At 31.1% G+C, this 17,653-nt stretch overlaps 1 protein-coding gene across 1 annotated transcript; it reads right to left on the bottom strand.

Moving 5' to 3' along the window:
• Positions 1-3,499: 3,499 nt before the first annotated feature.
• LOC139885843 (putative F-box protein At1g47730) lies at positions 3,500-15,511 on the bottom strand. The gene is made up of 3 exons (XM_071869600.1): positions 14,699-15,511; positions 14,447-14,616; positions 3,500-3,548 (listed from the first exon to the last, which is right to left on the bottom strand). The coding sequence occupies exons 1-3, from the start codon at positions 15,509-15,511 to the stop codon at positions 3,500-3,502; spliced, it is 1,032 nt and encodes a 343-aa protein (XP_071725701.1).
• Between the last annotated feature and the right edge of the window lie 2,142 nt (positions 15,512-17,653).

Below are 17,653 nucleotides of genomic sequence, written 5' to 3'. Positions count from 1 at the left end.
TGGTTTTGATCGTAAATCATCGCTTTTATAGCGAAATTAGAATTGAAATTTTCATTTACGACCCCTGAACTATGCTCAATTAACAACTTTTTATTATTTAATATTATTCTTATTATGAATTATTTAAATATTATATTTTATTCTTGTGCATAGTTGACTCGTAATTTTTACACCGTTGCGTCGAGCGCTGAAAGTTGGTTCATGCCTCGGTTCCAGATTTTCGAACGCCCTTTCGTACAATTTTATATCGTGTACTTTGCATTTTGTAACTTGTACTCTTGTCATTTTTAGACGTTCTTCATCAATAATTTGAACCTTTTTGATTGTATCTTGTACTTTTGAGCTTTTTGGACCTTTGCGTCTTCAAATCTTCGTTTTCGCCTTTTGTCTTCGCACTTATTTAAAATAAACGAATATTACTCGAAAATGGAACAATTGCAACTAAAATCTTGTCTTTCTTGGGGGATTTTGCTATGAAATATATGTTCCTTTTTAGCCTTATCAGTTACCCCGTGACACTTGTTATTCGTGTCGTTGAATCATTATTATGTAGTCAAAGACCAACGGTCAACTGACTAGAGACGTCACTCTCAGTAGCGCTACTCACAATAACTAAGCTTGCATCTTATACCTCTACAATTAACGATATTACGGCAGGGATTTAGCATGGCAAAGCATGTAATAGCATAAAAGTTTGAGTAATTGTGTCTAACGTGTAAAACAGTTATAAAAATAGTGCATGTATTCTCAGCCCAGAAATATAGATAAAAAGGGAGCTATGAAAACTCACCTTAAATAGCAGTTGAAGATAATCCACAAAGAAAAGAAAATGGCGGAAGTAAGTAACGGAGATTTCAACCTAGAGATATAACGTTTAGTCAGTTATGTTCTAACAGACAAAAGTATGTTTATTAATATAAGGATTATATTAATAGTGACAATTTATAGTAACAGTTTCTACTTTTGAAAATTTTTTATTTAAAGCAGTTTTATAGTTTTAGAAAATTTTGGGTTATAATCCTCCACATTAAGACGTTGTACAACTTTGTCCAAACTTCGTTGCTATTAAGTAAATCGGGATGACCAGATGTAACCGGGGGTCATGAACTTTCAGTTGGACTATAAGTCTACAACCTTTCGTTTAATCCAAAACCTTATTCCCATTATGGCAACCTAGACATCATCCACTTTACCGTAAATAGCGGTGAGTTCACATGAATTGTACATTATCTTTGATTAACCTTCACTTTAGGTGTATACACACAACGAATTATTAATGTACTTAATAATTATATATGTGATAATATAACCTAAGTATTATTTAATATTTAGTTATTATACCTTAGTATGTCTTATATATATTAAATATAATTACCTTTAAATAAATACCTAAATTACTTCAAAAATAATAGTGTTTTATTAATAGAACATTATCCGAAAATGTCTAAATAATTAATTAAATATGTAAAAATTATATACATAATTTTTATAGTCTTAGTTAATCATATAGATTAGTAGAAAAATTTAAGAAAACGTTTTTATTATATTTTTGTATTTATTTTTGTTTCTACCCTTAATTTATTTACAAAACAAGTTTAATTCTACATAATTACTAAATAAACCTAAACAATTATTTTTATAATTTTTATAAGTTTCTATCAGTCTAATAACCTATAGAAAAAATATTTAAAAAATATTTTTTTTGTTATTTTATATTTATTCTTAATTTACCTTCAAATTACATAATAATAGAGTTTAATTATATAATAATTATCAATTTGACCCAAGTAATTATTTTTATAATTTTTGCAGGTCTATATAAATTTTATAAACTCGGAAAAAAATTATATATATTTTATTTTTGGTTAAAAGTATTTATTACGAATTTTACATTATTTTTACGTTTAAACACTACATAATTTATATTTAATTATAAATAATATTTCATAAATTATCAAAATTATTTTTATACATCATAATACTTATAATACTAATTATAACATATAAACATAACTAATTTCAAATTATACAAAGAATATACAATAAATATAAATATAATCGACAATATTAAAAAAAATAGAAAGTACCTCAAATTTTCTTCAATGTTTTGAGAGAACATCTTAAGTTTTTGTTTTTGGCAAGAAAATATGAATGAGGAGCTATGTATTTATAGGTAAAAATGGTTGGTGAAAAGAAAAAAAATTAATAAAATAAAGGTGCCAATTTTGATAAAATATTAAAAACATGTTAAAAATGTTTTTAATAAGTTTTTGTTTTTAAAAATATTTAGTCAAAATTCATGGGCTCATTATTTAATTTATAAAAAAAATCTTTTTTTTATAAGCTAAAAATATAAATATTGATTAAAATAACTTATCATTTAATTAATAATTATGTTACATATAGTTTTATATATAATACACATTAATATTAATATTAACTAAAGTTTTTTTTTATATAATTAGTATAAACTATAGTTAACAAAACGTGTCGACAAAAAAAAAATATTTAATCAACGTCGAATTTAATCATATATTAAGCATGGATAACAACCCTATAGGCAAATTAGTCAATTCAAGTATGGAAATATGAGGGTTGTTATAGGATCAGTCAAGCCATTGTAGGTACCTAACGTGTGAGGTATCTTTGGTGCTGATGGAAACAGATATGTAGTTATATGCGGAGGAAACTTATCAAAAGTGGTTGGTAGCTCGAAGGGTGGTTTAACAGGGTCCCCTTTAAGCCCTGCGAAGAAACGCTTCATCATATCCTGAACAAAGTCAGGTTGTGAAAATAAGTGAACCATATCAGGAGGTGCAGCCTGCATAAATTGCCCTGCGAGGTTCGCCTGCCCCTGAATATTTTGCCAAGGTTGCCATGGCGTATGCGCATATGACCAAGGCTGTTGCGTTGGAAAAGAAGGGAGGCCTGACGGCGCAGAGTATACAGGTAGTTGAAAAGGAGCCAAAACCTGTGTCGCAAATGTCTGCGAGACATGAGGGTATGCTGCTAAGAGTCCGACCGTATGCGCAGTGCTTTGATGTTCTGCAGTTAGCGGTGTCCAACGAGAGTTTGCGTCTGGAATGACACCGAACCCCCAACTATTAAGTAACGCCTGCGCATCTGCAGGGGTCAGAAACTGTGAAACTGGACGCGGCTGCTGCCAAGGCTGCAACGGTGTAAACGATGAATTTTGCTGTCCACTCTGCGTCTGCAGAGGGATTGAAACCGTAGTACTGTAAATAGGCACCTGGCCGCAAAATACTACATGCGGCCCCACAGTTTCTCCGCCAGTGCCTACAGAGATAACCCTTGGATCCACTGCAGAAAAATCTAGCCGTGTAGTTGTGACCGTCGAGTTTGCCCTTGGTGGTGTTATTCCATCCGGGTATATCGGCTTATTCCTTTGAAAAGGCTCGCCGGACACAGGTGGAGGGTAAGGCGTGACTCCCGCCCCCGTAGCCATAGCTTGCGTCTGCTGATTACCAGACGGCGTGTTCTAATTGTCCGTTTGAGTACGTTCCGATGATTCCCCTGAAGTCATGATGCTGTATAAGAAACAAAAAAATCGAAAATTTTGTGAATAATGAGCCTTATAATTCAAACTTTTAAAAGAAAAAACAATTAAACACGTCTTGAATTAATTCGACTCTCAATGAAAGCACCACTTGATCATGCATATATTTTTCAAAGGGTCAATATGCTTGCTCAATACATTTAAAGAGGTCTAAGGATCTTAGAACTTAGCTCTCCGGTCCGGCTATCGTGAATAACCCTGGACGACATGATGATGTCGGCGGGGTGGCTAAGTGGTTAAGTCCACCTTTGATAACGATCGTCGATCAGAAGGCCCTAGATAAGGTCGTAGGTACCAGTCTATGAAGAACTAACATGTAAACCTTAAAAGTCGAGAATTGATGATTATTGCTACGTGTTGTAGGTTTCGTATGGATGTCTGCCTTAGAAAGACAACTAGGGTATATATATATATATATATATATATATATATATATATATATATATATATATATATATATATATATATATATATATATATATATATATATATATATAGGAAAACCCTAATTCTAGAACCGTCCTAGATTGTGATAATCCCTTCCATAACAAACTCCCCTGAATCTCGGATGTAATTATGAAAAAGATACTCAGACTTGAATGTCAAGTAACCGCCATACCGGGAACAAAGTATTCAATGTGCTCCCGCATACCGCAAAGATAGCATACGCATACGCATACGCATACTAGTGCTTGCCCGCGTACGTATAGCATGCGCATGCGGGTTGCGGTATCATTACTTTTCAATCTTTAAGTTGATTGTTGTGATGGGATCGGTTTTTACTTGTTTAAACCAAGTTGCATTAAAATCTTTGTGAGTTGCTTAACTATGCTCTGTTCCAACCTCTTACGTTCTCTGTTGACCATTGACCCAAATCACTTAAACGAGTAGATGTCACAAATATTAGCCTTTTGGTTGGTCATCCACATCATTCCTTAATCTCAGTTTCTTGTTATTATGAAACAAGATATGGAAGATTTAGAAAAGTGGTGTGTTTTTATTCATTGTGTTTAAAATTGACGTTTGTGTTCTTATTTGAAGTTTTAGAAAACTAGTTTAGGACCTGTGAATTCACAGGTTTTATCAAAAATAAAAAATAAAAAAATTACATATAATAATCATATACGTAAACCTTAAATCAAACAACTGATATTAATCTATATCTATATTGTTATGATTTAGGAGTTTATAACTACTTTTAGTAACGTATTCACTAATTAGAGAATAATAGAAAGAAGAGAGAAAGAGAGAGTATATGTATAAGTAAACATATATATTTTCTTAAGTGCATCTTCTGCAAACTACATCTTCATATATTTATAGTACAAAATAAATCACTGTGTGGTTAGGTAGGAAATTTGTAGCCACAAAATTTGGCAGACATTATTGACTTTCATAACACTCCCCCTTGGATGACAATTTTTGTTTTATTAAGATCAACTACAAGTTACTGCCTCGTTAAAAACTTTGCTAAAGAAAAACCCAGTGGGATAAAAACTTTAGCCAAGGAAAAAAGAATGCATCATAGAGTTGACTCCCCCTCAAGTAGACATCACTGAGTCGTCACATCTTTTGAACATGCCTCATGCCAATATTGTGAACATGCGTTCTGAAAATAGCAATTGACAGTGTTTGGTATAAAGATCATCAGAGTTGTTAATTGAACGTAACTCATTCTGGTTGTCTTTTATGAGATCTTGAGTATATGAGAAGAATCTGAGGTTTTCATCTGAAACTATATCATCTAAATCTTTTATGTACAAGTTTAGGCCCTGTGATTTCTCTACATCTCCTTCGTGGTTTGCTCAAACCGTTGTTTCAATTCCTATTCCCTTTCAGTCTTTTTTCGAGCCTTACCAACATACCATTCTTTTTCATCAAACTTATGACCGTTAAGACCTCTATGGCTTTAGTGCCTCGTCTGCATTTATGTTTTGTTTTGTCACTTTTGATACTCTTCTTTCATTTGTACTATGCAAGCTGCATTATCTTCATAGATAGTTGTTGGGCTTTTATAATGTTCTCCATTTAGGAATACATATCCATTTTGAGATTTATCTTTATGAGGATTAGATATATGACCTGCATATACATAATCAACCAAATCTTGTTTTGAATCGTTAGAATAAAATAATTTTAAAATCAACAGTTCCTGAAGGGTATCAAAATATGTGCTTGATCCCATTCCAATGTCTTTTGTAGGGGCTAAGTTGAACCTTGTCAACAAATTAACTGCAAAAGAAATGTCAGGTCTTGTACAATTTGTAAAATACATAATAGCTCCAATTGCACTAAGATATGGTACTTCTGGTCCCAGAATATCTTCATGATCTTCACAGGGTCGAAGTGGATCAGTATCAACATTAAGAGATCTAACAACCATATGAGTACTTAATGGTTTTTCCTTGTCCATATTGAAACGTTTTAAAATATTTTTTGTATAAGTTATTTGATATACAAGTAAACCATTAGGCATATGCTCAATCTGCAAACCAAGGCAATACTTGGTTTTTCCGAGATCTTTCATTTCAAATTATTTCTTTAGAAGTTGAATGGCTTCATGGATCTCTTTATTTGTACCTATGATGTTAAGATCATTGACATAAACAGCTATGATCACATATCCGGATGTTGTTTTCTTAATGAATACACATGGGTAAATAAGATTATTTGTATACCCTTTTCTTATCAAGTAATCATTTAATCGTTTATACCACATGCGACCCGATTGTTTCAACCCATATAAAGACCTTTGTGATTCAATGGAATACATTTCTTTGAGTTTTGCATTAGATGTTTCTGATACCTTAAACCCTTCATGGATATTCATGTATATATCACTATCAAGTGATTCATTTAAATAATTAGTAATAACATTCATGAGATGCATTTCTAAATTTTTAGAAACTGTTAGGCTGATTAAGTATCTAAAAGTAATTGCATCCATAACAGGAGAATAAGTTTTTCTCATAATCCATTCATGGTCTTTGAGAGAAATCTTGAGTTACAAGTCTAGCTTTATCTTGTAACTTCATTTTTTCTCATTTCTTTTTCGGATAAAAATTTATTTTTTTATCTCATACGTTTCACATCTTTAAAAGTGATAACGATTGATCCGAAAACTTTTCTTTTATTGAGCGATTCTAATTCAGCTCATATTGCTCCTATTCATTGAGTTCAATCATGTCTATTTTGACATGCAGTGACAGATTTTGGTTCCAGATCATCATCTTTATTCATGATGTCATTGTAAGATTATATGAAAAATCAATATTTGTCATTTTGTTTCGGTTCCATAATATTGCATAATTTATTGCAATTTATATATTTACATTGTCAATATCCTCTGCAGAAGGAATATTGATTTGTGGTTCTTCTTGATCACCTTTTTTTTAATTTTTATTTTTACCTCATTATCAGCTGATTTTCCTTTTCGAGGATTTTTATCTTTGGAACTAATTTTTCTTCCACGTTTCAGACGTGACAAAAGACTCATGAGTGACATTATTGTCAGCTTTTAGAATTTTAATTCTTGCTAGAGCATTTACTGCTGATATATATGATTTTGTCACTCTTTTTGCATCTGTAAATGCATCAGACAATTTATTCGCAAGTTCTTGCATATGCATTATTTTTTTTTTTTTTGAATTTTTGTTTCGCACTCTTTTGTGCGAGTATCAAGATACCTTAATTGATGTTCACATCATGAAACATCATTTTATTTATTTTTTCATTTCTTCCCCTAATCTAGGGAGCAATTTTTTATTAAAATGACAATCAGCAAAAACGTGCTGTAAAAACATCACCCGTCATGGATTCAATATATCTTATGATTGAAGTTATTTCATATCCAACATATATTTCAATCCTTCTTTGAGGAACCATTTGTTGTGGTGGTGCAATTAAAAATACACTGCACAACCAAATGTTCTAAGATGGAAAATATTTGGATCTCGACCAAAATTAAATTGGTAATGGAGAATATTTATGACTTGCACTTGGTTTAATGCGAATTAATGTCGCATCATATAAATTTACATGTACCCATATAAATATTGAGAGTTTTGTACTCATTACTAATTGTCTAGTTATTAGCTGCAAGCGTTTATCTATTGATTCAGCTAAACCAATTTTGTGTATGCACATGAGCAACTGGATGTTCAACAACAATCCCTGAAGACATATAATAATCATTAAATGTTTGAGATGTTAACTCACCAGCATTATCAAGTCTCATCCTTTTAATGGTGTAATCAGAATAATGTGTTCTCGATTTAATAATTTGTGCAAGAAACTTTGCAAATGCCATATTACGGATTGATAACACACAAACATGAGACCATCCGTTAGATGCGTCTATTAGAACCATGAAATATCAAAATGGTCCACATGATGGATGAATTGGTCTATATATATAACCTTGAATTCTTTCAAGAAACATTGGCGATTCTTTTTCAATATTCTTTTCATTAATCACCATATGTGCTTTTCATTAATCACCATATGTGCTTTTTCATTAATCACCATATGTGCTTTTCATTAATCACCATATGTTTCATTAATCACCATATGTGCTTTTTCATTAATCACCATATGCGCTTTTCATCATATATCCTTTTCACCATATGCGCTGCGCTTTTCATCATATGTAATTTTAATCATATGCGCTTTTAATCATATGCGCTGCGCTTTTAATCATATGCGTTGCGCTTTTCATCATATGCACTTTTCATCATATGCGCTTTTAATCATATGCGCTGCGCTTTTAATCATATGCGCTTTTCATCATATGCGCTTTTAATCATATGCGTTGCGCTTTTTACCATATGCGCTTTTCATCATATGCGCTGCGCTTTTCATCATATGCGCTTTTTCGATGCTACATAGGTATTTCTCATTTCCAGTTATCATTGACCGATAATCATATCCATTATGATATATATCAGAGAAACTTAACAAATTTCTCTTTGATCTGGGAGAAAACAAAGCATTGTTTATTAGAAAATTCGTACCATTTGGTAAAATGAATTTTTGTCTTTTCCGTTCCTTATATCAAGTTTGCAAGATCTGATATATTATTTATAATTCCTTCATTTGATTTAAATCAATGAAATATTTCTTAGATTTGATCATAGTGTGTATGTTACCACTATCTGCAATACATAGGTCTTTACCATTTAATTGATGTTGTATTTCAGCAGGATTCATACTAAAACTTCAAATAAGATAAGCAAATAATGAGTTATATTTTAGCAAGATAATCAAATTATATTACCTGCAAACAAGTTACAATCTGAAGTACATAAAAGATAACACTTAATAAACATATGCGTTATGATCTAAAACCATTTATTTATGAGTGATACATAACAAGCTAGGCATCTTAGAAAATTCAAACCATTCAAGTCTCAAGGTAGCTCAGGGTTTATTTAATCAATATTTTTCAACAGATTCACTCTCGTTTTCTTTTCTTTTCTTTTGGGACTTATTTGTAGAGATAAACAAGATGTTCATGTATTCAAGAAATACTAGACTGATGATCCACGTTACCAGATCATTAATAAGAATATCCGGGATTCTTATAAGAGCGTCTACTAACATCTTCAATTTTATTCTTTCATGGATCACCATTATTTCTTGATAATTAATATCGTATCTATCTTTGAGTATTTTCCATAATACACATGGATCTTCGATCATATAATATGTAGATTCTAAGGACTCGTCAATATGTTTGCTAAGAAAAATACTTGCTATTGCTTTCTCTTGTTCGGAACAATTGTTATTTTCATTCAGGGTTTCTAAAATACCGATTGATTCGAGATATTTTTCTACATTCATAACCCATATTAAGTAGTTGTTCCCACTTGATTCTAAAGGAGAAAATTTAAACCTTTTCAAATTTGACATTTTCTATTATCAAAAAGATGAACAACATAAATCATAATTATAATCAACTTCTATTCATAGACAAATAATAAAATAAAATTAGAATCATTTTAAATTCATAAGTAGCAAACAACAGAATAATGGCATGATTACAAATGATAAAACCACAAGAGCAAGATAGAATATAGGTTCACCCGGTGGTATATTAGTAACAATGATGATAGTTAGTATGACCAATACAATAGGAAAAATTATCCTTGTGTGAATCATCTTTACAAAAAAAAAAAAAAAACTTTTTGAGAGTGGTAATCTGAGAAAATGAAGATTGATTTGTGAAAATGTAAAAATGGAGATGTTTATTTTATATTTGAAAAATATAGTCGTTGTAACGTCGTCAGTTGACGTTAACAACCTTTATGTATATATGACCGTTGTAATGTCGTTAGTTGACGTTAACTACTGTTATGTACTCGTTGTATTAATAATAATTTTAATAAAAGAATTTTATTAGTACAGATACGATTACTATAAATACATTTAGCATAAATACGAATATTAAGAGAATAAACATATTATGCATAAATAATAAATTTTAAGAATAAACATTAGTACGCATGAAATAAATAATGATTAATTGCATAAGTAATCATAAATGTTAGATAACATAAATATAAATGTTAGTGAAGTTAATAAGAGTTAGATTACAGAAATATAATTCAGACGGTATAACCGACCATATATAACTTAAATAACATAAATATAAATGTTAGTGAAGTTAATAAAAGTTAGATTACATAAATATAATTCAGGCGGTATAACCGACCATATATAACTTAAATAACATAAATATAAATGTTAGTGAAGTTAATAAAAGTTAGATTACATAAATATAATTTAGGCGGTATAACCGACCATATATAACTTAAATAACATAAATATAAATGTTAGTGAAGTTAATAAAAGTTAGATTACATAAATATAATTCAGGCGGTATAACCGACCATGTATAACTTAAATAACATAAATATAAATGTTAGTGAAGTTAATAAAAGTTAGATTACAGTAATATAATTTTACTTATGATGATAATAATATTTACCTTACTAATAAATAATAGAAGATATCGTTAAAGATTTTCTTACCTTGATTAGTGACTTGTGCTTGCTTAGATAAACCTTGATTATACGGAGCACTTCGTGCTGATAACGTGTTATGATTTAGGAGTTTATAACTACTTTTAGTAACGTATTCACTAATTAGAGAATAATAGAAAGAAGAGAGAAAGAGAGAGTATATGTATAAGTAAACATATATATTTTCTTAAGTGCATCTTCTGCAAACTACATCTTCATATATTTATAGTACAAAATAAATCACTGTGTGGTTAGGTAGGAAATTTGTAGCCACAAAATTTGGCAGACATTATTGACTTTCATAACATATATCTATATCTATATCTATATTTCCATGTCTACTAACAGCCACAAAAAATTCTGCCGTTTCACCCCATCTCTCTCTATATACCATATGCCGTTTTTGCTAGGGGAAGGAAGTGTCAAACCCTTCAAACTATTGGATAAATGTTGTCAAATTTCAGGGTTCAAATCTTGTACATCAACCAACTTTAGGGGCTCAAATATAACTTTCAAATTCAACATAATAAACATTAAAAAAATCCACCCAAATTTTTAACGGAATTTATCTTTTTTCCGTCTTGAGTTAAATTTTTCCGTCGTCACCGTTCAACTCGAAATAATTTTACGAATAAAACGCAACTAACTATATTCAAAACGGAGCTTTTTAAAAAAAGAAGTTATCTATAGATAGTCACCGTTCAACTCGAATTTTCCGTCGTCACCGTTCAACTCGAAATAATTTTACGAATAAAACGCAACTAACTATATTCAAAACGGAGTTTATTTTTAAAAAAAGTAATATATATAGATAGTCACCGTTCAACTCGAAACAACTTTACGAATAAAAGGCAACTAATTTACATATTAACTAACAGACAAAAGTTATGAATAGTAACCGGGGGCATTTTCGACTTTTCACCTTTTTTTTTAATTTTAACTAAATTTCATTTTACCAAAAAAGCCCCCCACACTTTTTTTAAAAAAATTCAAATCGACCCCCAAAACAGGGGGGTAAAGTGTCAAATAACCATTTTCATAAAAAAAAATCTTAAATAAACTCCACCCAAATATTCAACGGGTCATATCTTCTCGCTCGCAACGAGTTAAATTTTTCCGACACCATTGTTAAACTCGAAATAATTTTAGGAACACAATGTCACTAGCTATACGCAAAACGGAAGTTTTTCAAAAAACGCTAAATATTTGGGGTACTTTCATACACGTTGATTTTGCGTTCAATTTTTAAAAGTTGACAATTCCATAGCGAAACGCGGAGATGCAGATACATTGTTAATTTAAAATAACATTTAAATCTCTCACGAGTTATACCTTTTAGTTCGACTCGAGTTGCGCTTCAACGACATTATCGTTAGCCACAAAATAATTTTACTAAACGCAATAAAATACATTGAAAACCGAACCCCCGGCGCAAAGCGGGTTCAATAACTAGTTATATTCAAAACAGAGCTTCTTTAAAAAAACATTTGTTATCAATTATATATATATATATATATATATATATATATATATATATATATATATATATATATATATATATATATATATATGGTACCAAATTTCTTCCGTGCGTTTTAGCTCAATATTAGTTTCATAAAAAATGTTAAAATGTTCCATCGCAATGTACGAGCCATTAAATATATTAGGTACCAAACAACATATATCCAAATATAACCGCTGCAACGCGCGGTAAAATTTTTCTAGTTTATATACTAAAATTGGTGGGGTTTGTGGTCGTTTTGGCCACCCCCACCAAATAAAACGACACTTAACCAAATTCAATCCCAAAAAGGACAAAAAAAAAAAACCCAAACGATTGCCAGCCTACAAAAAATACCCTATACTCCGAGGGGGTAAACTGTCAATTCCCTAACTTAAAATAAAAACTTCCCCCGAATCCTTTGACAACCCGTATCTTTTTCTTCGCTCAGATTTAAATTTCACCAAGCACTCCGTTAAACTCGAAATATTTTTACGAACAAAACGAAACTAACTACGTTCGAAAAGGAGACTTTTTAAAAAACGCTAAACACAACGACAACCCGTATCTTCCCGCTCGCCGCGAGTTAAATTTTTCCGACATCACCGTCAGACTCGAAATAATTTTATCCACAAAACGATACCAACTACGTTCGAAACAGACACTTTTAAAAAACGCTAAACACAACGACAGCCCGTATCTTCCTGCTCGCAACGAGTTAATTTTTTTCGCCAACACCGTCAGGCTCGAAATAATTTTATTAACAAAACGAAACTAACTACGTTTGAACCGAACAGATTTTAAAAAACACTAAAGACGACGACACCAACAACGACGCATAATACATGGACCGTTTTCCCTTCTGTAAAAAAAACTACATTAAATATGAACACGCCGGCCGAATGCCCCCGCCACATCGCGCGGGCCGGACCGGGCTAGTTATAACCCAAGTTCGGAGTTCAGACAAAAGACAACTTCATCAGATTAAGTAGGCCACAAGTGAAATACAAACAATTGTACAAAACTATATTATTTATTACTATTTATAAATATGACAAATTTACCTATTACTTAGTCCCTTTGACCCGCTCATATTGCCACACCAGTTTCAATATGGTAGATAGTTTCAAAATTATGTTTAGTAGTTACCAGAACTTCTATTTATAAAAGTAAGATTATCTTTCTTTTCAATTATCTCATACTTTTACTATTACTTTACTGTCGTTATTAATCAATCAATCACATTATTTTTCATCCAATACAAATCGAATTACCTCGAAAGAGACTCTTAGCTTGGAGATCTCATATTTCTTCCAGTCATGGAAACGTGCTTTGTGTAAAAAAGTAATTCACATGCATATGAAGGAAATAAATACTTCATAATAACATTACTGAGCTCTTCTATAACACATGTTTCTACTATAACCTTTTAAAAACATGTAAAAAAATTCATCAAGCCTGCAATGGCCAACGATAATCTTCCAAAATCATATTAAAATATATTTTAGACAATTTAAATTGTATAAGTGTTACCTGCTCAATCTAAGGTCGGTTCCTTCTCTTATTCCGTGTTCTTACAGCAACTTATAATTCGATAATAAATAGTACTCCAAAAATAGTAAACTAGTAAATATTATTGTAACATTATTGAAACTCAGAGATGCATATAAACCTTATATATGTAAAATTAAAATTATTATCATGAACAAAATAATAAAAGAGATAACTTTTTAAAAACCACTTTGAAGGAGCCCAACTGCATATGTTGAAATCATATTCTCATGATGACTTGTACATACAGTTTTCGTTACCTAAGATGTAGAAGGCGCATAAATGACTTACTGGAACATTGCACAAAAGTTAACAAACTAATCGAACTACTGACATTTTTATATACTTTCAAATACTTACAATTAAATTAGCAAGACAAATCCCAATAATATCATGAGTCCACTGGTTTAGAGTCAACTGTGACATATGGGTCGAAATTGACACCTTGTTTTGGGAAACTAATTTGTTTGGAATGATTAGTGTTGAAATTGGATGAACACATTATAAACAAGTTGTAAGGGTTTGATTCCAAATGGTCGAAACGGGTCAAGTGACAAAATGGTTGAAAACTTTGAAATTTTGTGTTATCTGGGTGTCGTTTCAAAGAGACAAAAAAAAAAAAAAAAAAAGCTAAAATTAAAACTATATATTGAAGCAAACAAGGAATCCATATTACATTAGCATTCCAATAATATATTTATCTGAAAATAGATAGATAGATAGATACTACAATCTCAACATCGATGATCAAGCAAAAGAAGCGTTTCATGGTAATTATATACATTGAGTACATACCCTCCTTCCTCCATCCCAATCTTAGTGACACGTTCTGAGTCGGGTTTAAAAACATAAAGTCCATCTCGCTGCTTATCGTAATCTCTCATAGTAATTATAGGTGTACCACTCTTTGTGAATCCCATAACCCCGTATCCTAACATATTTGATGGTGTAATAATGTTGTATACCTTTGTAAACGACACCATTTTTCATCATCATCCATACATCACACACTACTTTCCCGATTCCCGATCTCGAATGTTTAAGTACCACAAGAGAGTCTCTTAGTTTGGAGATCTCATATTCGGGATGTGCTATAAAAGTTGGGATGCCAATCACATTAAATTCTTCACTTGTCAAATCAAATGAAACGATCATATAAACTTCCCGAAAGCTACCATCTTTTGCATCAGTAATTGAGTCAGTAGCTTTCCAATAGACATTTCTATTTGTAACTACTACACTACCCGGATCAAGTGTAACAGTTCCCCTGGGCAAATTGTTACAAATCTTCCTCCAACTGGCTGAACTTAGTGTATAAATTTTTACAAGCCACGTCAGACCATCAAGATTGGTAATCCTAACTAGTTTTGGGTCACGAGTGACAGGACAAACGCCAAAATAAACGTCATCGTTTGAAACAACGATATACGTTGGATCATTAATAGCAGCCATTTTTCTAATTGATGGATTCCAAATAATATACATATCTTTGGTTGAACCATCAGTGTAATAGCTGCAACGCAAGCAGAACAAACCGTGTGAGCTACCTACTATTCCGTGAATAACAGGTTCCCTCGGAAGCATAGGAACAATTATTTGACCAACCAAGAAAGTGTCATCATCATCATCATCATCATCATCTACAAACGACATATAAATGTCGTTATAAGTGGACTCTTTTAGGTACGATACAAGTAAAAGATGATTTTGAATATGATCGATTCCGTAACTAGAAACAAACTTTGGGCTGTCGATCAACGACTTACATACTTTTGACACTGATCTGAATCGAATTAATGACTTGACATCAAGTCTTTTTACGATTTTTATTTGGATATCAAATGGGATGTGCTCTGACATTGATCTGCTTCGGTTAAGTTTTGGTTATGGAAATGAGATGAAATTTGTCATCAGAGTTTTTTATTTTATTTTTTGGTTGCGCTGCCTGCTGCTTTTTCTTCGTTTATACGGAGAAACATAATAGCAGCCCTAGATTCAATGAACCGGAAGCCCGTTTAGGCCCAATTTTCTAATCGCACTTGCACACATTGTTAACCATGTTCACTTCTTTTTTTACTCAAGTCAATTATTATTATTTAATTTAAGGTATAAATTATGGTCAATGATATTTCTCCGTTCATTTCTGATATATATATTCACTCATCAATCATTATATACAACTATTAATACATATATTACAAGTGCAACATGCATATATCCACTCATCATATACGACTAGGGTGATTAGAATTTCTCGGATCTGCTTTCGAATTTCACGGCGGCTCTAAGACGGCAGATCATGGGAAGCAGAATTGGACATGCTTTCATATTTCTGCACATTAGTTTCTGAATCATGTTATTTGATAATCTTATAGGATAACATGATATCATATTTTGCACATTATGTCTTTATCATTCTATGATACCCAGAATTGAACATTTATAACATGTTTTAAATATATTTATCTTCTATTTAAAATGTACATATCAGGATATTTAGCCATTTATTTAACTTATTTTTATTATTATTATTATTATTATTATTATTATTATTATTATTATTATTATTATTATTATTATTATTATTATTATTATTATTATTATTATTATTATTATTATTATTATTATTATTGCGATTGGTTGAAACACAACGCGTGTGGATAAACTCAAACTAAAATCGGACAGATTTTGTCCACTTGGAATATGGATTTCGTCAAATCACAACTATGTCCCCGTGGCTCGTCTATCACGTCTCATTTTTACTTTTTTCAAATCCTCCTGGAAATTCCATAATAAAACTCAACAAGCTAGTTATCTGAAAAATTGGTGAGTATAAGAAACGTGAATAAGTGAATTCATTTACAAAAAAAAGTCTTATGTAGAAGCTTAAATTTATGCATTAGGTGTGTGGTGTTTTTGGTCTTGTGGAGATTTCGAAATAGTATAGCGTTTAATGCGTCTCATATGAACATCGTACTATTTTTAATATTGTTTGTTCACTTTCATTTTCGTGGCTAAGTTTGAGGCCGTATTAATATAAATAACTGTAATTTTTGACTCATTTAATTCTTTGCCTAGCTTCTTGCTAAATTGAGTTTTATATAATTCACTTGTTAAATACAATAATAATTAAGTAACTAAAAATATACTGTAGGCCGCTTTCATGAATATTGAATATAAGAGTAGACTATATAACAATGAACTCAAACCCCGAAATTGTTTTCTTGCTTTTGATATTATGTTTTGTATGTTGATTGCTGATTGTGTATTCGTATTCGCATATATAGTGGTCTATTATAGAATCCTTATACTTCTGCGTGACTGCGTGTACCTTTTAATAAGTTTTTGTGTATATAATACGTATCGTAAACTATTTCCCCCCTTGGTTTACATAAGATAAGATTGATGACCAGGTTGCATAATTTTCTTTATTACCATTTATTAGTTAAGTTGATTCATCTTATATATAATATATATACGATGCATACACATATAGTGATATACCTATAATTGAGAAATTGACACTTGTTTTTGCAAACATATAAATATGTGGAAAGCGGGGGAGAAAAGTGATCAACCGTTCCGTTCAGAGTTTTCAGGGACTCAATTTTATATATATATATATATATATATATATATATATATATATATATATATAGGGATTAGTTCATCTAAAATAAATGTTAAAATACATAATGGTAAGATGCCACAATATTTTGACACATGTCCACATAAAATTAGGGAAGAGATTATAAATTGAAAGAGGTATGCCAATTACCACAATCAATTAGCCAAAATTGCTTAATCTTTATTGATAATAAGGAGAGCTATATATAGCTTAGATAACAAACGTAAACATAAAATAACTGGCCCATGATCCGAACATATTGGATCACGACTTACAAATCGGAATAACAATTCAAAATACTAAAACGTCTAATAAAGATCCTGAATACTCGGACATTATTCAACAACCTTGATTTATTCAACAATCCATCCCTT

This window comes from Rutidosis leptorrhynchoides, chromosome 1 (genome assembly GCF_046630445.1).
Source record: "Rutidosis leptorrhynchoides isolate AG116_Rl617_1_P2 chromosome 1, CSIRO_AGI_Rlap_v1, whole genome shotgun sequence".
In the NCBI taxonomy this organism is placed as follows: Eukaryota; Viridiplantae; Streptophyta; class Magnoliopsida; order Asterales; family Asteraceae; genus Rutidosis; species Rutidosis leptorrhynchoides.
The sequence above is the reverse complement of the archived record's forward strand: the minus strand, read 5'-3'. Positions and strand labels throughout refer to the sequence as shown.

Excerpts from the sequence above, each read along its gene's own strand:
- LOC139885843 (XM_071869600.1), bottom strand. The coding sequence starts at position 15,511 with ATGTCAGAGCACATCCCATTTGATATCCAAATAAAAATCGTAAAAAGA. Across the intron at positions 14,617-14,698 it reads AACTAAGAGACTCTCTTGTG|GTATACAACATTATTACACC; the intron begins GTACTTAAACAT and ends TCGTTTACAAAG. Across the intron at positions 3,549-14,446 it reads ATTGGGATGGAGGAAGGAGG|CATCATGACTTCAGGGGAAT; the intron begins GTATGTACTCAA and ends TTTCTTATACAG.